This window comes from Dendrobates tinctorius, unplaced genomic scaffold (assembly GCF_039654945.1).
Source record: "Dendrobates tinctorius isolate UK_male_01 unplaced genomic scaffold, ASM3965494v1 ptg000171l, whole genome shotgun sequence".
Taxonomy (NCBI): Eukaryota; Metazoa; Chordata; class Amphibia; order Anura; family Dendrobatidae; genus Dendrobates; species Dendrobates tinctorius.
Genome location: NW_027361838.1, coordinates 2,956,159 through 2,980,613, shown reverse-complemented (window position 1 = coordinate 2,980,613; position 24,455 = coordinate 2,956,159). Strand labels below are relative to the sequence as shown.

Below are 24,455 nucleotides of genomic sequence, written 5' to 3'. Positions count from 1 at the left end.
ACTGCTGCCCCTCCACTCAGCTCCTCCAGGGGGCAGCACTCACACGGCTGCACCACTGTGGCTGATGCCAGGGCCCCGAGCAGCACAGCGGAGGCAGACAGCTCACGCCTTCCTATGTCTATCCCCTATCACACCATTACACGGGATTTGCCCTCCCTGTATAGAGATTTATGCCCGAGCTCCAATCACTGACACAAGAGAAAATACAGCTACTCAGCGCGGGGACATGACACGCCAGGGAGCCAGTGTGACATCCTCCGCACAGGCCTGACTGGGGAGTGTTCTCTCTACACAGCCCCGTTATATGACAGGCGGGAGCCAGTGTGGGGCGCTGTGCCCACCGGGAGACTGCCCTGACACCGCCCGCACACAGAGGCCGGAGCGGCCGCAGCTGCCACAGGAGGGAGGAGAAACAGGAAGCAAGAGCATAATAGGAGCCATGTGTGCGGGGAGGAGCCGCCGTCTCCAGCAGTGTCTGCCGGGCGGGCGCCGGCTGTGTCCTCGGGGCGCACGTCACCATGAGCGCTGTGTGCGGTAAGTGCCGACAGCCACAGGGGACTGCACCGCTATGTGCTGCTGAGCTCTGCCCTGGCCAGCCTGCTGCCACACCACTGTGTACACACAGCTCCGCCGCCGCACGACAGCGCTCGCTCGCACAGCTCCGCCGCCGCACGACAGCGCTCGCTCGCACAGCTCCGCCGCCGCACGACAGCGCTCGCTCGCACAGCTCCGCCGCACGACAGCACTCGCTCGCACAGCTCCGCCGCCGCACGACAGCGCTCGCTCGCACAGCTCCGCCGCCGCACGACAGCGCTCGCAGGCACAACTCCGCCGCCGCACGACAGCGCTCGCTCGCACAGCTCCGCCGCCGCACGACAGCGCTCGCTCGCACAGCTCCGCCGCCGCACGAGTGCGCTCGCTCGCACAGCTCCGCCGCCGCACGAGTGCGCTCGCAGGCACAGCTCCGCCGCCGCACGAGTGCGCTCGCAGGCACAGCTCCGCCGCCGCACGACAGCGCTCGCAGGCACGAGTGCGCTCGCAGGCACAGCTCCGCCGCCCCACGAGTGCGCTCGCAGGCACAGCTCCGCCGCCCCACGAGTGCGCTCGCAGGCACAGCTCCGCCGCCCCACGAGTGCGCTCGCAGGCACGAGTGCGCTCGCAGGCACGAGTGCGCTCGCAGGCGCAGCTCCGCCGCCCCACGAGTGCGCTCGCAGGCACAGCTCCGCCGCCGCACGAGTGCGCTCGCAGGCACAGCTCCGCCGCCCCACGAGTGCGCTCGCAGGCACAGCTCCGCCGCCCCACGAGTGCGCTCGCAGGCACAGCTCCGCCGCCCCACGAGTGCGCTCGCAGGCACAGCTCCGCCGCCCCACGAGTGCGCTCGCAGGCACGAGTGCGCTCGCAGGCACAGCTCCGCCGCCCCACGAGTGCGCTCGCAGGCACGAGTGCGCTCGCAGGCACAGCTCCGCCGCCGCACGAGTGCGCTCGCAGGCACAGCTCCGCCGCCGCACGAGTGCGCTCGCAGGCACAGCTCCGCCGCCGCACGAGTGCGCTCGCAGGCACAGCTCCGCCGCCGCACGAGTGCGCTCGCAGGCACAGCTCCGCCGCCGCACGAGTGCGCTCGCAGGCACAGCTGTTGTACATGTGGTGATTCCGGATGTGTTCATTGAACTGTGCAGAATCACCGCATCCTATACATAGACTGTGATATTTATCTTGCAGAGACGGAGCATCTCCACAAGATAAATAGACATGCTGCAGTCTGGAAAGACACTCCGCATGTGCATATATGCGGGGATGCCGGAGGCGGCCCTGCATGCATAGTGGAGATGGGATTTCATAAAATCCCTTCCTCAATGCTGTAACATCTGGCCGCTGCGGCTGTACGCAGTGTCCAATCCGCAGCAAATCCTGACCGTGGAACACACCCTTTCAGACCCTGGTGTATGAAGACTGCATGGCCGACAATCAGGGATAGCAGTGTTCTACGTCACAAGCACAGTGTACGGGATTTATAGAAAGCTCCTGCCCGCTGTGTTTACTGCTGAGTATCCTCCTCCCGGTGCGGGGTACAAGCCGCAGTATGTCCATTTCTGGTCTCCACTGCGGATTTTCACCAATAGTCATTACTTGCAGTGAATCCGCATGTAGTGACAAACAGGTGCAGCGAAAATGCACCGCTACTGTTCTTGAATGTGGACACGTAGCCTTATTCCTGGTAAAGACGCCACCAGCCGTGTTTTTCCTCAGGTTTCTTTTCTGACTTCTTTTGTGGTGTCTCTGCCACCAGTTTGTTTTTTCCTTTTAACAAAACAATGGTCGTCTCACATCTTTTATCTGCTTTGTGGCTTTTGAAATCTAAAACGATTAAAAAAAAAACAAAAAAAAAAACATGCAGACTGAGCATGTGCACAGTAAGACTGTGTTCACATGTTGCGTTTTTTTTTCTGCTGTTATTCCGTAATGTCTTTATTGTCTGTACAAGTCCCCTCTGAAATGTAAAGTGCTGCGGAATATGTTGGCGCTATATGTACAGTTTCAGGGGCAGCAATGACTTGGGTTGGCATGAATGATTGATGTTAATTTATTTTTTTTGGATTTTATTTCACAACCTGCTTTACTGTTGTCTTTGTATATTTTTATGTAATGTCATAAATGACTGCACACAAATATTTATTTTAATTTCTTCAACTCTCTCCTGTAACTTGGGCATAAGTGTGTGCCCGATTCACAGTGGGAGCAGCTCTCTGGCAGCAATGATCTGGTCAAGATTTATAGAGGACCCAATTGCCACAGACACTATTCAACACATATTAATGTAGGCTGCAAAAATGAATACAGAAGTGTTAATAATCTGCTTTACCATCCCTTGGTTTTCAGCAGCCTGACAGCCACACATCCAACTTCTGCTGGATTGCAGGAGCCTTACACCTGCAGCATATCTTTGCTATGGTGGGTTTTATGCTGTCAGATCTCTCAAGCGAGAGAACCTGGCCGATTATGCTAATGTCACTTGGATTAAACTGTCAGTGTCATCTTAAGGCCCTTTTACATTTAGCGATACACCAGCGATCCGACCAGCGATCCGACCCGGTCAGGATCGCTGGTACATCGCTAAATGATCGCTAGTGAGCTTTCTCACAGCGATGCAGCAGCGACGCAGCGCACGATACTCACCTTTCACACACAGCGATCCTGACGTCCTCCCGCCCGCCTCCACACGTCACTCGTCTCACACAGCAGGAAGCCCAGCAGGAAACGCCCGACGAGAAATGGAGCCGCCCGATCAGCGACGGACAACGGGGGAGCCGGTCGGAGGTAAGTATCACACACAGCGATATCGCTAGCAATATCGCTATAACGTCTCAATCAGTGACGTTTTATCGATATTGCTAGCGATATCGCTATGTGTAAAACCCCCTTTAGTGTGATAAAATTCTCTCACATGAGAAAATCGCAGTGCAGGGACGGAGAACTTAAAGGGACTCTGTCAGCGCAGGATGTCGGTGCTCCATGATGGCCAGTCATAGATCGCCTTCCCACTTGCTTGGTTTCTATCTCTGATCTTCTCTGGCACTATGAAGTCAGGGTTATCAATCAAAGAGGGGGATTTAGATTGAGTGAAAACAAGCAGGTGGGAAGGAGTATATAAATGATTCACCCGGGTGTGAAGCACCTAGTGGCAGGACTAATTAGGACTAGTTTGAACTGTCGTTCTGTAATCAGAGTCTCCGTTATCTGGAGTCTGCAGATGTCGTAATGCACTTGGATGACAGCCGAATGCAGTCGGATGTTTCTCACACATGTAAGTTGGTGGCGGGAACCCTTCCGTGCCTCCTCTCTCCTACATACTGAGCACATGTGTCACATGTGGCACTCTGACGGTTTACTACTGTTTTAGTGTGGTTATGTCCTTTAGTAATGTCATTGTAACATGCTGTGATCTAATGTGTATGTTTAGCTTAGGGACAGAGTGGGTTACACAAGGTTAAAGCGTTGGAAGGAGATAGATGGGGATGGTGCAAAGTCACAGGAAAAGGACTTCCTGCCTTTGGGGACAAAAGCTGCCACAGACTTGTAGTGTCGGTGGTGGGGTGCCGAGCTGGGGGGGGGTGGTCCTACTTTTATACCGTGCAGAGATGACAACAGAGACACGATGGAGGCAGATTCTGGGTGCAACAGGTCCAAGTTTATTTCTTCACTTGCCGTCCGACTGACGGCACACCTCGCGGCCCTCCGTTTCCAGAGCCGCTTCTCACACCGTACACTGGAGACGTGTCTGCACACACCGTCCCCTCCTTTACTGACGACGCTCCTGACAGTTCCGTCACTGTGGCCGCCTTAGGCCCATTAACCAACAGCGCTTCTACTGCTCAGTCGTCGTGTCACATACGGTGTCTTACACCCAGTACCTCGTCTCAACTGCGGTCCTTTCCTGTCAGGACCACCCCCCTGACGTCCTCTCTCCTCAGTCCCCCTGGTCTGGATTCTCCTCAGAGTGCACAGACTGTCATAGTCCTCCTGTCACTTGAGCTCCCCCTGGGGACTGGAACTTTCTGGAACCCTCCCTCAGAATTTATAGCTCACCCGGTTCCTTGAAACTGTCACTCCAACTGTCACCACGCCCCCCATGACCAACGGTTTCTAAAGCCCTAAGCTGCTGTCAAGTCCTTTGCTCACACTCCTCCCTGCCATCTAATGTCCACCCAAGGTACTGCACGTCCACTACACTTTCCTAGCTGTTTCCCCACTGTAATAACTGACACCTACCTACACTGTGCATCCCTTTCCTTCTTCTTCAGACTAGTCCGTCCGTCCGTCAGGTCACCTTCCCTACACTCCTCCTTCCTTTGTCCATTGTCGTCCTCGACAATCATCATCCCTGCCTTCGTCGTTCTGAAGCTACACCTACATCCTGTTGTCGGACCAGCTGTTGAGCCAAACCCACTATCTGCGGCGGCCGAACCATACTGGGAGCACTATGCTCTGAACAGCCTACTGCTACTCACCAGCGCGCACGCCACATGACAACATCTTTCACATTGGGCTAGGTACACCCATATTCTCTCTATGGCGTGTACCTTCCCCTACTCTCCCCTACTGTCACCTTCCACTATTCGGTATGCCATGATCGAGGTCTCTTACCTTCCAGATCATTACCAGCGCCCGCCTTCCTCCTTCAGGGGTGTCCGTGGTGTTGGGGACCTGACCTAGGACGGCTGTCTTCCTCACGTCTTCCAACTCATTTTCCTTTCTTTCAATAACATGTCATGGTCGGCGTCCCGGTCTCCCAGACCTCCTCAACTCTTAGATCCCTACCGGATCTCACACTTTCCTTTGGTCCCGCAGACCTTCCCTTACCCGGACCTGTTGCATTTTACTTTGCATATTATACATCAAACAACTTTATAATAGCACAAGTACCCATTTTTTTATAATTTTTTTTTCCATTTTCTCTTTTAAAACCAAAATATAACATAACATTGCATTTCCTCTTTCTTCCTCCCCCCTTCCTTGGACCTGGACACTCCTCCACTTTTCCGTATCCCCTTTCTGTCAGGTAAACATATTTTCGTATATAAAGAACATAGAAAGAAGAAAGAGAGAGAGAAAATAGTTGCATCAGTTCAACAACAACAAAAACATTTTTTTCCTAAATGCAACTGTCCTAATAATCTGCACAACGGTGCAACGAACTCCTGACAGTTCAATCCTCCTTCCGGTGGTCAGTAGTAAGGGACCCCACAACCGTGGAACTCCCAGAATGCAAGAAGTGTCCCTTTCTGCAAGTTAGTATAAACGAGCTGTCCCGGGGGTCGTGCTGCCGCCATGCCAGCCTCTCCCTTCTCATGGAGCAGGTTCCAGACTTCCTGCCCCCTGGCCCTCTTCTTCTCTATAACTCCTGCGACCCAAACAGAGGGTCCGGCATGAGCCCTGGAGTCCGGTGGGCGGGACTTAACCGAGGAAGGACGTGGATCAGAGGCGGCCGATGATTTTTGCGGCTCAACAGCCGCTGGGGCCAGGTGGCAAATGGGGACAACCGGGTCCTTGGAGGCTGGAATCACAAGGCCCACTAAGTCGGCCACAGTCGACTTCAGCAGCGGCATAACCGCGGCCTCAGGACAGGCCGCATCCACTACTTCCAATGGAGCCGGAGTAACGGCCGGTTCCAACGACGCAGCTGCTATCAGCAGGGGGAACGCAGCAGCGTCTTCTTTGGATGACTTCCGCACTGGCGGCTCCAGGCGGGGTACCTCAGGGACTTGAGCAGGGGCCTCGCACAACTCTGCATACACCACTGGGCCCGATGTACCCAGGCCTTCCGGTGCGCAGGGGGCAGCGTGCTGCGGCGGAATGATGAGGGCCGCTGGCGGAGGCACTGGTGGTGCCGGGGGTACTCTCACCTTCCCCGGCGCTGCGGCCTCCATCACATCAATACGCGGCTTCACCCGCAGCCTCCGTCCCTCGCTCCACTGTCCCGCGGGTCTTTCCCCCAAACTCGGGGGCTCCGCTGAGAAGTCCTCTGCTGGTATTGGTGGCGGCTGTTCTCGCTGACTCCGCTCAGGCTCCGCTCCCCAGCTCAGCATCCCGCTGCTCTCCCGTGGCTCTGAGGGCGACTTCTGGCACAGCTCCATCCCCTGCCGCCACTGCCACTCTAGGCGGCCGATGCCCCGACACCTGCAGAGTCTCATACCGTCCGTTGGGCAGCACTCGAATGGCATCAGACAGCCGCAGCCAAGTTTTTCTTCTGTGCCACTCCTTCTGTGAGGTGAGGTGTCGGCAGGCCTCTCCACCCTCCTGTCAGGGTCCAATATATGGAAGCGTCGATCTCCAGGCACATACTGTTTCCTTTTGGGATACGTTGGAGGGGGTCCCAGTCTATTCAACATGACTGCAAACACCCGGACCTCTCCTCTGCGCTGAAGCAACACCGCCATACTGCACAGTACCTGGTACCGCCCCGGATCCTCTGCTGGCCACACAGATCCGCCACAGCGCTCCACATTTGTATTCCACAGGTAGGTCATTTGTAATCCACAGGTAATTGTAATCCAAACAGAGTAGTCCAAGTCCTTTTCCAGTCTTTGAGGCAGGCCTGCCGCAGAAGATGATGTATTAGCGGCGTCTATCCTGCCGGCTACACCAAATGTAGAGTCGGTGGTGGGGTGCCGAGCTGGGGGGGGGTGGTCCTACTTTTATACCGCGCAGAGATGACAACAGAGACACGATGGAGGCAGATTCTGGGTGCAACAGGTCCAAGTTTATTTCTTCACTTGCCGTCCGACTGACGGCACACCTCGCGGCCCTCCGTTTCCAGAGCCGCTTCTCACACCGTACACTGGAGACGTGTCTGCACACACCGTCCCCTCCTTTACTGTCGACGCTCCTGACAGTTCCGTCACTGTGGCCGCCTTAGGCCCATTAACCAACAGCGCTTCTACTGCTCAGTCGTCGTGTCACATACGGTGTCTTACACCCAGTACCTCGTCTCAACTGCGGTCCTTTCCTGTCAGGACCACCCCCCTGACGTCCTCTCTCCTCAGTCCCCCTGGTCTGGATTCTCCTCAGAGTGCACAGACTGTCATAGTCCTCCTGTCACTTGAGCTCCCCCTGGGGACTGGAACTTTCTGGAACCCTCCCTCAGAATTTATAGCTCACCCGGTTCCTTGAAACTGTCACTCCAACTGTCACCACGCCCCCCATGACCAACGGTTTCTAAAGCCCTAAGCTGCTGTCAAGTCCTTTGCTCACACTCCTCCCTGCCATCTAATGTCCACCCAAGGTACTGCACGTCCACTACACTTTCCTAGCTGTTTCCCCACTGTAATAACTGACACCTACCTACACTGTGCATCCCTTTCCTTCTTCTTCAGACTAGTCCGTCCGTCCGTCAGGTCACCTTCCCTACAGACTGACGGGCAGTGTGGACGGACACTGGTTCTGCAGGATCGTCTTCTGGAGGAATACGGGGTCCCAGACCCGGTTGGTGTGTAACCTACAGAGGCAACAGGGAAAGCACAGGAAGCATTGCCTTGCTTGTACATGTCATAGATGTCATACATGTCAGTAAAGTTTAATCGTTGGAAGAGAACTGTGGCTTGTGGTGTTTCCTGAAATCTGGTCCCCAGCAGCTCAAGTGGATGAGAAACGGAGGTAACCAACTGTACTGCAGGACTGAGACTTCACTTGTCCTTTCATGTACATGGTGCCGGCATGCTCACTGACTGTTGCTTAAAGGGAATCTGTCACCTCATTTTTGGCATATGAGATGCGGCCACTGCCATCAGGGGCTTATCTACAGCATTCTATAGATTGTCACTGCTAGCAGATGGGAGGCACTGGACCGCGACATCCATTGGACCGGACTGCCCCCCCCCCCCGGGTGAGTATAATATAACTGGTTTATTCGGTCGTCCATGACAACACCACCTGAGAGGGGATCCGCCCTTCAGGAACAGGAAATCCTACAGATACATAAGGGCGGCACCTCTTCCACGCATCAGTTGGTTTCCTGTTCCTAAAAGGACAGGATTCCCTACAGATCGTATCATCATGGACGAGGAATCCCCAGGCTGACTGACCGACTCAGGTAGCGGGGGGGGGGGGTCTCCTACCTCGGTCAGTGCGGGGTCCCTGGAAGCGTCACGGTGGGTCCGGGTAGGGCTCCACGGCAGTGTGCGGAGCAGGTGGGAGCGGGGTCCGGAGGATGCCTGTCTCCAGGGCCAGCGCCGGCACGTGAGTGTTGCCCCCGAACCCCTGTCCTGGTCTCCTCCTGGAGCAGTCTGGGCTGTCATCCGGGGCCAACTGGCGTGGCGTGGTGGCGGGCACGGAGTAGGTCGTGCCGGGTCAGGCCATGGCGCCGCTGTCATTTTTTCGCGCCCCCGCGCGTTCACTGAAGCGCCGGAAGTGGCTTGGTCGGGGCCGGCAGCGCCGGGCCGGAAGTCTGATGCCGGACGGCATTTCTCTGTTGTTCGCCGCTGGATGTCAGCGGCGCGGGTGCCGGCATGGCGGCAGGAGCGGCGGGGAGGCATGGAGGGGGGGAGGGAGGAAAATGGAGCCCCTAGCATATCGCCTGCGGACCCGGGTTTCCGGGTCCGGGGGGAGAAGCATAGAAGGCCACAAACGCTGCAGGGCTGCTTTTGGCCCATTTGCAGCAATGGATGAGTCGGAAGCTCCCGTGGCCCAGCTGGACCGAGAGCAGGAACGTACCTCAGAGAGGTCCCAGACAAGCTCCCAGCAGAAAAAGCGAACTGGACAATCCAGCCACAGAAGTTCCTCCAGGCTGAAGGATCCAGCTCGTCCACCCCCGTGATCCAGTACCTACTCCTACTGCTCGGGTAAGAGATGTTCGTGAATGTGCCCTGATGCAGTGTTCCCCTTATATTGTTTTCTCTTACGGGGAAGAAGTGCGCTGATAAAGCGAAAAACCAGGGAGTGCGCCCTTTGCAGTTGTCCCTTGCCAGACGCCTACCCTAAAAAACTGTCAGTCATGTATACAGCAGACGGTAGGGGTGGGAAAAAAAAGGGTAGTCCCAAAATTACCATACATACTTCCTTACACTTTCCCCACTTCTGCAGGTGGCGGAAGAAACCCCTGACTTCGCTACGAGTCTAAGGGAAATTATCAGGATGGAAGATAGAGCTCTAAAGTCCATATCCCAAGGGGAATCATCTAAGAAAAAAAGAGCGAGTTTCTCAGGGTTGGACTCCTCAGCTGGCCATAGAGCATAGAGGAAATGAAGATTCCTCAGAGCCCTCAACCTCTTCTTCTGCGTCCTCTTCAGAGGAGGACTCCAGTTGTTTCTGCTTGAGTCTAGAACAGGTGGATAAGTTGGTCAAGCCACCATGGGGGTAACAGATGCAAAACCAGAATGGTCAGCGCAATACCTGATGTTCGGCGGCTTAGACCCCAGGAAACGTAAATCGTTCCCATTAAACGACAAGGTCCAAAACCTGATCAGTAGGGAATGGAAGAAACCAGAAAGAAAAGGCTCCCTACCACCGACTTTTAAGCGACGATATCCCTTTGAGGACCCCCTTGGTGAACAGATGGGATAAAGCCCCGAAATTGGACACAGCAGTGGCTAAAGCGTCCAAAAAATCTGCTATTCCCTTTGATGACATGGCTTCCTTGAAAGATCCGCTGGATAAAAAGGCAGACTCCTACCTGAAAGGGACATGGGAAATGTCAGCTGGCGCCCTAAGGCCGGCAGTAGCGGCTACCTGCACAGCGTGATCTATGATGGTCTGGCTGGACCAGCTTGAGTCACAGTTACATTCTCTCGAGGCTCTGTCCTCTTTCTTGAAGACCCTGCCTACTATCCAGAATGCGGCAGCCTTTTTAGCCGACGCTTTGACAGATTCTGCGAGGATGACGGCCAAAGCCGCAAGTCTATCAAATGCAGCCCGAAGGGCCATATGGCTGAAGTGCTGGCCCGGTGATATCCAGGCCAGATCCCAGCTGTGCTCCATCTTTGGTCCAGTTCTAGATGAACTTCTGGAGAAAGCTGGGGACGATAAAAATAAATTCCCTACCTGCCAGCCCCTTCCTATAGACGTCCCTTCGCTAGGAAGAGATTTTTCTGTAGAAGGTTATCCAGAGACTGAGGCAGATGGGAAGATAAGAAGAAAGGTACCGGGTTTATGTTTGGAGGGGGAAGCCAGGAAGCATCCCGTGAGACCAAGAAGCCTCCCCAGTGACTAGCGGCTCCGGTGGGAGGTAGACAATCGGCCTTCTACCAAGCCTGGTCACTGATTTCAAACAGTAACTGGATCCTGGGGTTGGTAGCCTCAGGTCTATGGCTAGAATTTTCCTGTACCCCCCGGAACAGTTTTAAGGTCACCCCGCTCAGGTCTTCCCTATCGGAACAAGCTGTCCTAGAGACCGAAATCCGTGACCTATGCTATAAAAAGGTACTGATAAAGGTACCAGAGACAGAGAAGGGAAAAGGCTTCTACTCCCCTCTATTCCTGGTCCGTAAGCCGGATGGCTCTTACAGGACCATAATCAACCTGAAGGCACTCAATAAATTCCTGATCATTCACCCATTTAAAATGGAAACGATTAATTCCACAATAAAGTTACTGTTTGAAAACTGCTTTATGGTGGTGTTGGATTTAAAGGACGCCTACTGCCATATACCCATCCATGCATCTCATCAGCGTTTCCTCAGAGTGGCGGTTCATTTAGAGGGGTCGGTACAGCATTTCCAATGTGTCTCCCTTCCCTTTGGTATTGCGGTCCCCCCCGATTATTCACTAAAGTTATGGCCCATCTACGTGAAGCAGATATCCTGGTAATCCCCTACCTGGATGACTTCCTTATTGTAGGTAAAACAGCAGATCATTGTCGGGATCAGTTGCAAAAAGCAAAATCGGCTCTGGAACGGTTAGGGTGGCTACTAAACATTATGAAGTCCCGTCTACAGCCCATGAAAGTTCTGCAGTTCTGGGGCCTAATCCTAGATTCGCAGAATCAGGAGTGTCGTCTGCCACCCGAAAAATTAGTTCGCCTACGTCATCATGTCTGGAACGCCTCCAATAACCCCACCATGTCTCTTAGGAAAGCAATGTCCCTCCTAGGTTCTCTCTCGTCTTGCATCCCCGCGGTCCATTGGGCCCAGTTCCATACAAGGGTTCTACAGGGCGAGGTTTTACTTAATCAAAAAATCCTGGGGAGTTACCTAGAGGGCCAGTTGACTTTGTCCCAACGTACTATAAAATCCCTTGGTTGGTGACTAAAGGAAAACAATCTAGCCAGAGGGGTGCCCTGCGAAAATAACGTAACCCGAGTAGTCACCACAGAAGCAAGCCCTACTGGTTGGGGGGCCGACATGGGGGAGGTCTTAATCCAGGACCTATGGGATTACCATCAGATGGAAATGACCCCAAACCGGAAAGAGCTAACTGCCGTAAAACAGACAGTTAAAAACCTTCTTTGGTATCTACAGGGTCACCATGTTCGAATATTCTCCGACAATCAGGTCACTGTGGCTTACATCAATCACCAAGGTGGGACTCGTTCCAGACCCCTGATGAAGGTAGCAGAGCGGCTGTTCCAATTGGCAGAGCAACATCTTCTGTCTTTAACAGCTCTGCACATAAAAGGAAGATATAACACCACGGCGGACTTCCTAAGCCGCCACCTTCTAAGACAAGGGGAATGGTCCTTGAAAACCTCCATCTTCAACCTGATCGTACAAAAATGGGGGCAGCCAGAAGTGGACCTCTTCGCCACCAGGGTGAACAGGAAGGTGTCTCAGTTTTGCTCTCTAAATCCCAGAGAAGGTGCCTCTGGCAGTAGATGCTCTTCTGATAAAATGGGACTTCAGGCTAGCATATGCCTTCCCTCCCCTGTCCCTTCTACCCTTGGTGATGAGGAAAGTCAGGTAGGACAAGGCGAAGATTATAGTGATCGCCCCTTTTTGGCCCAGGAAAGCTAGGGAGAAAATGGTTGAGGAGGTAAAAGTGGCTGGGACCCTAGGAGGTAGCGACCATGCTATTTTAGAATTTTGGATAACTAGAGGAGGAAGACCTGTGAAGACTCAGACGTCAAGGTTAGATTTCAGAAAGGCAGATTTTAAGGGATTCAGAAAGAGATTTGGAGGGATCCAATGGCTGGATATCCTTAAAGACAAAAATGTCTAGGAAGGATGGGAAATCTTGAAAAATGAAATTCTCAAAGCACAATTGTTAACAATTCCGAAAAGAGGGAAGCATTTAAGGAAGCCAGGATGGATGAACACAGAACTTAAGCACATGCTAAAAAGGAAGAAAAAAAGTTTATAAAATGGAAAGAGGGAGGCATATCTAAAGAAGAATATAATGCTGTCTGCAGAACCTGCAGGGCACAAATCAGATTATCTAAAGCGGACAATGAATTGAGGCTTGCAAGAGATATCAAAAGCAATAATAAAGGAATTTGGGGATATGTCAAAAGTAAAAGAAAAGTCAAAGATGCTATAGGATTTTTACAGGATGAAAATGATGAAATGGTAAGACAGGATGTTGAGAAGGCCAAACTTTTAAATTCCCATTTTGCATCTGTTTTCTCTCAGAAAGGAAATGTAACATCAACTGTTCTTCACTGTCCTATTAAGGGAATAGAAGACTCCAGGATATCTATAAACAGAAAGATAGTGAGGAAACTTAGCTAACCTAAATGAATTCAAGTCTCCAGGTCCAGATGAATTTCACCCCAGAGTACTGAAGGAGATGGCAGAAGAAATTTTTGAATCCTTCTCCATAATCTTTGAAAATTCTTGGAGAGCAGGAGAAGTCCCAAAAGACTGGAGAAGAGCAAATGTTGTGCCTATCTTCAAAAAGGGGAAGAAGGTGGACCCAGGCAACTATAGGCCGGTGAGTCTGACTTCTATACCAGGAAAGATCTTTGAACAAATTATTAAACATGTATGTCAGTACCTGGATAAGAATGAAGTGATTAAACAGAGTCAGCATGGGTTTGTAACTAATAAGTCATGTCAGACTAACTTAATTTCCTTCTATGACGGAATCACTGATTAGATGGATCAAGGAAATTCTGTAGATATAGTATATCTTGACTTCAGCAAAGCATTTGACAAAGTATCTCATACAATCCTTATTGAAAAAATGACTAAGTATGGAATGGACAAGGCAACTGTTAGGTGGATTCATAACAGGCTTAGTGATCGGACCCAAAGAGTGGTCGTAAATGGCTGCACATCCAGTTGGAAAAATGTCTCAAGTGGGGTACCACAGGGCTCTGTCCTGGGCCCTGTATTGTTCAACATCTTTATCAACGATTTAGATGAAGGAATTGAGGGTAAACTGATTAAATTTGCTGATGACACAAAGCTAGGAGGGATAGCGAATACTAGAGAAGAGAGAGAGGATTCAAAAAGATATAAATAAACTTTAGCAGTGGGCAGCAACTAACAGAATGGTTTTTAACAGGGAAAAATGCAAAGTACTACATCTGGGCAATAAAAATGAAATAAGCATATACAGAATGGGAGGAATAGGCCTAAGCAACAGCACATGTGAAAAAGACTTGGGTATACTAATAGATGATAGACTGAATGAGGCAACAGTGTGATGCAGCAGCAAAAAAGCCAAATGCTATTCTAGGATGTATTAACAGAAGCATACAGTCTAGATTACGTGAAGTCATTATATCCCTCTACTCCTCTTTGGTCAGACCTCATCTGGAATATTGTGTCCAGTTTTGGGCACCACATTTTAAAAAAGACAACAACAAACTGGAGCAAGTTCAGAAAAGAGCGACCAGAATGGTGACCTGTCTGCAAACCCTGTCTTATGAGGAAAGGTTGCAGGATTTGGGAATGTTTAGTTTGCAAAAGAGAAGACCTAGAGGTGACTTAATAGCTGTCTACAAATATCTAAAGGGCTGTCACATTGTAGAAGGATCATCTTTATTCTCATTTGCACAAGGAAAGACTAGAAGCAGTGGGATGAAACTGAATGGGAGGAGACACAGATTAGATATTAGAAAAAACTTTTTGACAGAGTGATCAATGAGTGGAACAGGCTGCCACGAGAAGTGGTGAGTTCTCCTTCAATGGAAGTCTTCAAACAGAGGCTGGACAGACATCTGACTGGGATGATTTAGCGAATCCTGCTTTGAGCAAGTGGTTGGACCAGATGGCCCAGGAGGTCCCTTCCAACTCTACGATTCTATGCCTCAGGACCATGTTGGTGTCCGACCCATGGGTCCTACCAGACATCCCAGATCCTCTATCCCAGGGCCCAGTTTACCATCCTCAGGTGGCTGGCCTACATCTGATGGTGTGGATTTTGAACGGTCACTACTAAAGGAGAAAGGTTTCTCCCCAGCTCTAATTAACTCCCTGCTTAAGAGCAGAAAACTAATTACAACCAAAATCTACGTTAGGATCTGGAAAAGATTCCTTCAGGTTTCAAGGGTAGTAGCTGGGCAGTCCGCACCGATAGCACAGATCCTAGAATTCTTACAAAGAGGTCTGGACATGGGGCTTTCCACCAGCACCCTTAAGTACAGGTGTCAGCCTTAGGGGCCCTTTTTAACTGCAACATTGCCAGTTACTATTGGATCAATGACTTAAGGCAACAGGCAGGTCCAGACCGGCAGTAAGGAATACATTTATGCCGTGGGATCTAAACCTAGTCCTCACGACCATGACATCAGCCTCTACAAAAAATCTGTCTCTTAAAGTGGCTCTTCTGGTAGCGTTGACATCAGCCCGTAGAGTAAGTGACATGCAGGCGTTATCTAGACATCCTCCGTACATACAATTCAGGGACGACAGGGTAATATTTACACCCGATCCAGCATACTTGCCTAAGGTAGCCTCCAGTTTCCATAGAACACAGGAGATAGTCCTTCCATCCTTCCTCCCTAATACATCGAACGAAAAGGAAAGGAAACTACACACTCTAGATTTTAGGAGATGTCTCCTAGAGTACCTGGCAGTTATCGACCCCTGGAAAAAAGGAGATAAACAAGGTATTATCTATCAGGGCACTAGGAAGGGCCTTAGGGCTTTAAAAAGCTATCTAGCGAAGTGGATTAGGAAGGCCATTTCGTTAGCATACACCTCAAAGGGCAGATCGGCTCCTGGCAAGCTGAGGGTGCAGCATTCCACCAGGGCCATGGCAACCTCCTGGGCAGAGAGATCGGAAGTCTTGATCGACTAGATATGTAAGGCAGCTACTTGGTCCTCTCCGAGCACCTTTTATAACCATTATAGACTAGACCTGGGTGCTTCCTCAGACCTCTCCTTTGGTGTAAGGGTTCTGCAGGCTGTAGTCCCTCCCTAAATAATTATTACTCTGTAATTCTCTCAGGTGGTGCTGTCATGGACGACCGAATAAAGTCTTAGTTACTCACCGGTTAATGGTATTTATCGGAGTCCATGACAGCACCCGTATATTCCCTCACTTTAGTTTAAATTTGGGTGTGCACTTCTTTCTCTTATATGTACACTGGTAATAAATATTTGAGTAGAGTATTGTACATAAATTATGCTATTAACCTTGGTGGTCCTCTTTGTGCTCTGTAAACCAACTGATGCGTGGGAGAGGTGCCGCCCTTATGTATCTGTAGGATTTCCTGTTCCTGTAGGGCGGATCCCCTCTCTCAGGTGGTGCTGTCATGGACTCCGAAAAATACCGTTAACCGATGAGTAGCTAAGACTTGTCTTTCAGGTTACATTGGGGACTTATCTACAGCATTACAGAATGCTGTAGATAAGCCCCTGATGGTGGTGGCCGCATCTCATATGCCAAAAATGAGGTGACAGATTCCCTTTAAGGGACTTGCCCACGACTATCACCCCGTGCTACCCTGTTAAAGGGAATCTGTCACCTCATTTTTGGGCTATGAGATGCGGCCACAGCCATCAGGGCCTTATCTACAGAATTCTGTAATGCTGTAGATAAGCCCCCGATGTAACCTGAAAGATAAGAAAAACGAGTTAGATTATACTCACCCTGGGTCCGGTCCGGCGCCTCTCATCTTCTAGCGATGACGTCCTCCTCCTTACTTCAGCCACTGCTCCTGTTGAGGGCAGAGCAGGGTTCTTCAGTGCGCACGTACCGGGAAAGGTCAGAGAGGTCCGGCGCCTGCGCACTGCAGTACTTTACTCTGACTCTCAGGGCAGATAAAGTACGCCTGCGCAGGAGCCGCGGCAGAAGTAAGAAGGAGGACGCCATCGCTAGAAGATGGGAGGCACCAGACCGGACCGCCCCCTGGTGATTATAATTTAACTCGTTTTTCTCCTTCGCCTCATTGGGGGACGCAGGACAGTGGGTGTATGCTACTGCCGCCAGAAGGCCGACACTAAGTGGATGAAAAAAATGTTGGCTCCTCCTCTGCAGTATACACCCTCATCTCGACTGCAGGCGGAATCAGTTATTGATTAGTGTCCTAGGAGGCACACACGTCTGGTCTTTTTTCCAGACTTGTTTATTTTTTTTTCTTTTCATTTTTTCCATGAAGATGAGGCAGGGGCGACGGATCCTATTGAAAGGGTCCGATCTCCCAAAACGAACAACGGGCGAGCACGTGCGAGTGTCACCTCCACATATCCTTTCCAGCGACGCGGGACATGTTGCTATACTTGCCCTGACCACCCTAAGGTATCGAAACCCTAGGCTGTACAGAGGCCTACAAATAGTCCGTGCGGCCCCCACTGCACCACCAAGGCTAGGTCCCTCATCCCTTGGAGGGAAAGATGGAGCTAGGGTGCCTGCACCGTCCTTGATTTGGATGCAGCCCCCCTTCCCCTTCCCCCCCCCCCCCCCAACCTGAGGATCAGCTGGAGCTCCAGGGGTGAGGCGCTGAAGGAGGTGGGCTGGGAGGGCTCCTGAAACCCCCAGGGTCGGCATTCTCCTGGGCGGCAGCAGCGGTCGGGCGCCAGCATGCGCCCCCACAGCGGTAGCACTCGGCAGCGCATGTCCTGGCCAGGCCTCGGTTTTTTGGTGGTCCCGTCCCCATGTCCGGGCGGGCGCCGTAAGTTTAGTCCCCGGCTTCTGCCGGTACTAGGCCGCGGGCGGAAGTCCCGCCCCCATGACGCCCGTACTTCCAGCAGACCCGCCCCCGGAGCCTCGGGTGGGTGCTGAAAAATTTAGTCCCTGGCTTCAGCCGGCGCTAGGCCTCGAGCAGAAGCTCTGCCCATAGGACGTCACCGGCGGCGCCTTCTCTCCCTGCAGGACCACTCACACGCCAAGGCGCACTTTTTGGAAAAGGGTGCAGCGGTTCGGCAGGCTGGACGCCTAAAGGGGATCCAGGACTGGGCACAGGCCTGGGGTAAGTGCTACCCCTGAAGGAGGAAGGCCACCGTCTGTATTTTTTGCCAGAGGCTAAGCAGTAGAACCCTGCAGGCATATCACCTAGCAGGGCCACCATGCCCAGAGCAGCTAAGACGTACACGTTTCTGTATGCTGCGTGCACCTCCTGTCGGTCCGCCTTCCCACATGAAAAATCTGTGAAATCTGCGAGTCCGAAGTGTCCAGGAGCCCTCCCCTGCGACCGTCCGGAATGGGCTCTGCCTCTGTCGCAGTCTACGGCATTACGAGAGCAATTGAGTCCCTTCAAGCCCCAGATAGGGGCAGGGATAGTGGCTCGCCTGTCTTGGAGGGGTCCCCCACCTCACAGGAGCCTCCGGCCTGCAAGGGCCGCTCTCTCACTAGGCAGACACGGGGGAATCGAACCCACACAGCATATCCCGGTCCGTCCGGTGCCTCGGCATCCGTGAGCTCTGCCTCTCGCTCGCCCTCGCCAGTAGTCGATAACCAGAACTCGGATTACGGCTCGGACGAGCCCCTTGACTTGGTTACTCTGGGTTACCAGGAAACAGTGAACTATCGAGGTTGTCAACCAGACCCTGGGGATTGACAATTTTTCCACCCTGGTCTCAGGGCACAGGGTGTCATTTAAGAGGGTCAAGCAGCCTCATAGAGTAATTGCCGCTCACCCAGAGTTGACAACATAGTACAGCGACACAGGGAACAGCCGGACAGGCGTTTCTTAGACCAGAAAGCGCTTGATGTTTGAGGTGGGTGGAATCCCTGGCGGTAGATCCACCCATGTCGCGCTTGGCCTCCAAAGCCCTGTTGTCCATACCTAACGGTTCTTCTATTTAGCATCCCACCGACTGTCTCGTAGAGAGCCTGGCTCGCTCAGTATTGGAGGCGTCAGGTTCAGCACTTTCTCCCTCGTTTGCTGCAACTTGGAAAGTTAAGGCCATGGGCTCTGGGTCTGAATCATTATACAGAGCCTTGCAGGGTATGGACCTGCCAGCGGAGATAGCAGATACAGTGGGGCAAAAAAGTATTTAGTCAGTCAGCAATAGTGCAAGTTCCACCACTTAAAAAGATGAGAGGCGTCTGTAATTTACATCATAGATAGACCTCAACTATGGGAGACAAACTGAGAAAAAAAAATCCAGAAAATCATTGTCTGTTTTTTTTTCATTTTATTTGCATATTTTGGTGGAAAATAAGTATTTGGTCAGAAACAAGCAATCAAGATTTCTGGCTCTCACAGACCTGTAACTTCTTCTTTAAGAGTCTCCTCTTTCCTCCACTCATTACCTGTAGTAATTGCACCTGTTTAAACTTGTTATCAGCATAAAAAGACACCTGTGCACACCCTCAAACAGTCTGACTCCAAACTCCACTATGGTGAAGACCAAAGAGCTGTCAAAGGACACCAGAAACAAAATTGTAGCCCTGCACCAGGCTGGGAAGACTGAATCTGCAATAGCCAACCAGCTTGGAGTGAAGAAATCAACTGTGGGAGCAATAATTAGAAAATGGAAGACATACAAGACCACTGATAATCTCCCTCGATCTGGTGCTCCACGCAAAATCCCACCCCGTGGGGTCAGAATGATCACAAGAACGGTGAGCAAAAATCCCAGAACCACGCGGGGGGACCTAGTGAATGAACTGCAGAGAGCTGGGACCAATGTAACAAGGCCTACCATAAGTAACACACTACGCCACCATGGACTCAGATCCTGCAGTGCCAGACGTGTCCCACTGCTTAAGCCTGTACATGTCCGGGCCCGTCTGAAGTTTGCTAGAGAGCATTTGGATGATCCAGAGGAGTTTTGGGAGAATGTCCTATGGTCTGATGAAACCAAACTGGAACTGTTTGGTAGAAACACAACTTGTCGTGTTTGGAGGAAAAAGAATACTGAGTTGCATCCATCAAACACCATACCTACTGTAAAGCATGGTGGTGGAAACATCATGCTTTGGGGCTGTTTCTCTGCAAAGGGGCCAGGACGACTGATCCGGGTACATGAAAGAATGAATGGGGCCATGTATCGTGAGATTTTGAGTGCAAACCTCCTTCCATCAGCAAGGGCATTGAATATGAAACGTGGCTGGGTCTTTCAACATGACAATGATCCAAAGCACACCGCCAGGGCAACGAAGGAGTGGCTTCGTAAGAAGCATTTCAAGGTCCTGGAGTGGCCTAGCCAGTCTCCAGATCTCAACCCTATAGAAAACCTTTGGAGGGAGTTGAAAGTCCGTGTTGCCAAGCGAAAAGCCAAAAACATCACTGCTCTAGAGGAGATCTGCATGGAGGAATGGGCCAACATACCAACAACAGTGTGTGGCAACCTTGTGAAGACTTACAGAAAACGTTTGACCTCTGTCATTGCCAACAAAGGATATATCACAAAGTATTGAGATGAAATTTTGTTTCTGACCAAATACTTATTTTCCACCATAATATGCAAATAAAAGGAAAAAAAAACAGACAATGTGATTTTCTGGATTTTTTTTTCTCAGTTTGTCTCCCATAGTTGAGGTCTACCTATGATGTAAATTACAGACGCCTCTCATCTTTTTAAGTGGTGGAACTTGCACTATTGCTGACTGACTAAATACTTTTTTGCCCCACTGTATTGCTAATCAGATTGCGTTGGCCGCAGACTACTTGATTAAATCGTCTTTGGATACGGCTAGCTGCGCATCACTTGCTGCCGCAAGTGCAATCTCTATTAACAGGGGCTCTGTGGTTGAGGACTTGGCGTGCAGATTCAACCTCCATGAAGTCCTTAACTTCTTTACCTTATCAGAGCGGCCGCCTATGTGGGTGCCACCGGCCATTCTAGGCTGAGCGTGGCTGCATTCGCCTATTTGGTGAAAGTTTGGACCAGATTATCTCTGACCCCACAGGGGGCAAGAGCAGTTTTCTCCCTCAATAAAGGGTTAAACAGCTTTTTTGTCACTTGCTTCAGACACTTTCAGTCCTTTCGCAACCCCAGGGGGGGCTTCAGCAACCAACTTCGCCGTTGCAGGTTGTCCCAACCAGGACAGATCTTCACTTCTCATATAGAGCCAACCCATTGGGGAGAATGCGATCCCAACAAGCCCAGATCAAGGGAACCTAGGTCCCAAGGATCTTCGGCCTAATGGCTTGAGGCAAGTGCCGGGCGACACCAGCAGAGTAAGCGGTCGCCTACTCTGGTCTCACCATGTCTAGCTCTCCTTCGTGCATGACACATGGGTAAGTGAGCTGGTATCCTCTGGGTACAAGTTAGACTTTGTCAAACAGCCCCCAAGATGATTTTTTTTCTCTCTCGTCCTCCCAAGGTGGAATCCCGGGCACAAGCCTTGTTCAGGGCCATTGATTTGCTCCGGAAACACTGTGTTGTCATCCCCGTACCGGAAGGCGAAAGAGGTCAGATTTTCTATTCCGACCTGTTCATGGTCCCCAAAAGGGACGGGACTGTCAGGCCCATTCTGGACCTAAAGCTTCTGAACAGATTTGTCAGGATCACCATCCTGGATGGAGTCTCTCCACTCGGTCATAGCTGCCATTGAACAGGGAGAAGGTTTGGCTTCTGTCGACATCCAAGACGCGTACCTGTACATCCCCATTGTTCCTCCACATCAGAATGTTCTACGCTTCGCTATCAGCGGCCTATACTTTTAGTTCGCAGCTCTCCCCTTCGGGATAGCTACCGCCCCCGGAGTGTTTACGGAGGATTTCCTTTTTAGGGATGATCTTCGGCACCTCCCTAGGGTTGGTAATCCTCCCTCGAGACAAGGCCCTAGCTCTTCAGCAAGGAGTCCAGATACTTCGCCAGCCAGTCCCTCATACCATTCGTCTTTGCATGATCGTTGTAAAGAAGAGGGTGGCAGCAATGGGAGCAATTCCATTTGCCCAACTCCATCCTCACCCCCTGCAGCACGCCATCTTGGCATCATGGGACAAGAACCCGCTCTCACTCGACCACCAGTGCCGGTTGTCCAGGCAGGTCAGACAGGCACTTGGATGGAGGACAGTCGGTTCCTCCCGTCTTCAGGGAAAACCCTTTCCCCCGGACCATGGGTTGGTGGTCACAACTGACGCCGGTCTCCTCGGCTATGGAGCATTATTTTTCACCATCATGCGACCCAGGGACGGTGGTCACCGCAGCGGGCACACATCCCAATCATCTTGTTAGAAATTCAAGCAACCTGGCTGGCTCCACAACTTTTTCATCATCCTCTAGCAGGCTGCCCCGTCCGGATTCAAGCGGACAATGCCACGGCCGTGGCTAACATAAATCACCAGGGGAGCACCCGCAGCTGAGCAGCCATGTAGGAAGTGAGGCACATCCCTCACTTGGCCGAGAGGAATCACTCGGTGATCTCGGCCGTCCACATCCCGGACGTAGAGAGCTGGGCGGCAGGCTTCCTCAGCCGGCAGGATCTTGTGTCCAGGGAATGGTCACTACACCCCGAGGTTTTTCCGGCAAGTATGCCGATGTTGGGGAATGCTGGACGTGGACCTGACTGCCTCTGGGGTAGGTGCCAAGGTGGTCGCGTTGGTCGTCTCTGTCCCGGGACCCACAGGCAGGCGCCGGGAATGCGTTGGTTCTGCCATGGAACCAGTATTCGCCTCCCAGATCTATTTCCCCTGCTGCCGCTATTCCCAAGGATCATCAAGAGGATCAAGGCAGGAGGTTCCAGTGGTGCTACTGGCCCCAGATTGGCCTTGGCGGGCGTAGTACGCAAACCTGGTGCAGTTACTCGCTGACTTTCCCTGGCGACTGTCAGGGCGCCCAGACCTACCTTCTCCGGTCCCGAGCTACCACCCGACCCAGGGGCCCTGTGTTTGACGGCTTAGCCGTTGAATCTTGGATTCTGACCTAGGCTGGGTTCGGACGCAATGTGGTTACTACAATGGTTAGTGCCCAGATGCCCGCCTCAGTACATATTTTCCACCGCACCTGGAGGATTGCCTTTTCATGGTGTCAGGACCACGGTCGTTCTCCACTGAGATTCTCGATTGCCAACATTTTGGCGTTTTTCCCCAGTCCGGCTTGGACTCGGGTTTAGCTCCAAGTTCCCTTAGGAGACTAATATCTGCCTTATCCATCCTGTTCCAGCGCAGAATCGCTACCAGTCTGCAGGTATAGACCTTCAGCCAGGGGGTCTCACACTTGGTACCCCCCCTATAGGACCCCTCGGGACAACTGGGACCTTAACCTGGTCCTAGGCGTTCTGCAGGAAGCTACATTCAAGCCACTACAAGAGGTATCTTCAACATACCTTCCCTGGAAGGTGGTGGTCCGCGTGGTGATAACATAAATCAGGCGGCTCCCGGAGCTGGCAGCTCTATCTTGCCGAGCTCCGTTCCTGATATCTCACAAGGGAAAGGTGGTTCTTAGGCCAGCTCCCCCTTTTTCTGCAGAAGGTTGTTTCCTCATTTCGTTTTAATGAGGATATTGCCTTGTCCTCCTTTTTTCCCGGCACCAGTACACCGGGTGGAAAAGGCTCTTCATACGTTAGACCTGGGGAGAGCTCCCAGGCGGTACGTGACACGGACGGCATCCTTTCGTCAGACAGACACACTGTTTGTGCTCCTTGAGGGTCGCAGGAAGGGACTTGCCTCAAGAGCGACCATAGCCAGGTGGATTCGGCTGATGATTCAGGAATCCTACCGCACCTGAGGCGCAGCTTTGCTAGCAGAGATCAGAGCGCACTCAGCTCGAGCAGTGGGCTCTTCGGCACCAGGCATCGGCGGAGCAGGTATGCAAGGCAAACATTATAAATGTCCATACGCTGGCTTCAGCACATGCAGCCTGGGTAAAAGGATTCTCCAAGCAGTGGCGCACCTTTACACAGTAGGTTCGTGTAGCTTGGACCGGTGAGTCTACTCCCCACCCAGGGACTGCTTTAGGACGTCCCACTGTCCTGTGTCCCCCAATGAGGCGAAGGAGAAACATGGATTTTTGTGATAACTCACCGTAAAATCCTTTTCTCAGAGACGCTCATTGGGTGACACAGCATCCACCCTGTTAGCCAATTGGCTCCTTTTTGTTTATTAATAGGTATTTGATACCAGGTTGGTTTTCTAGACAGGTTGTTACCTGCATTGAGGCTGATTTTGTCTTGTAGATCTCCTACTGCTTTTGCACCGAACTGAGGGTGTATACTACGGAGGAGAAGCTAACCTTTTTTTCATCCACTTAGTGTCAGCCTCCTGGGGCAGTAGCAAACACCCACTGTCCTGTGTCCCCCAATGAACATCTCAGATTTTACGGTGAGTTATCACAAAAATCCATGTTTCTTCTCTTTCAGGTTTTATTGGCGGCTTATCTACAGCATTACAGAATGCTGTCGATAAGCCCCTGATGGTGGTAGCCGCATCTCATAGCCCAAAAATGAGGTGATGTATTCTCTTTAAACATACACACACCCATAGACTTGTATGGGTGCATGTCTTCGTCGGACTGGAGTACCTTGGGCCCACCAGAAAAAAATCATTCTTGGGGCCCACCATGCAGTTAAGTAAAAATACCACACAGGATAGATCTTATATACCACACCACACACGAAATCTGACAGATCCTCTATATACTACACCACACAGGAAACATCCTCTATATAGTATACCACACAGGACACCTCCTCTATGTACTGCACAGCACAGGACAGATCCTCTATATACTACACCACACGAGACA

General features: G+C 51.7%; 1 protein-coding gene across 1 annotated transcript in view; it reads left to right on the top strand.

The window, feature by feature from the left end:
• Window positions 1-259: 259 nt before the first annotated feature.
• The window catches only part of OSBPL1A (oxysterol binding protein like 1A), a 249,901-nt gene continuing 225,705 nt past the window's right edge, over window positions 260-24,455 (top strand). Inside the window, exon 1 of the mRNA XM_073550826.1 lies at window positions 260-534. Coding sequence (XP_073406927.1) covers window positions 519-534 — 16 coding nt within the window. The 5' untranslated portion in view covers window positions 260-518. The remainder of the gene's footprint in view (window positions 535-24,455) is intronic.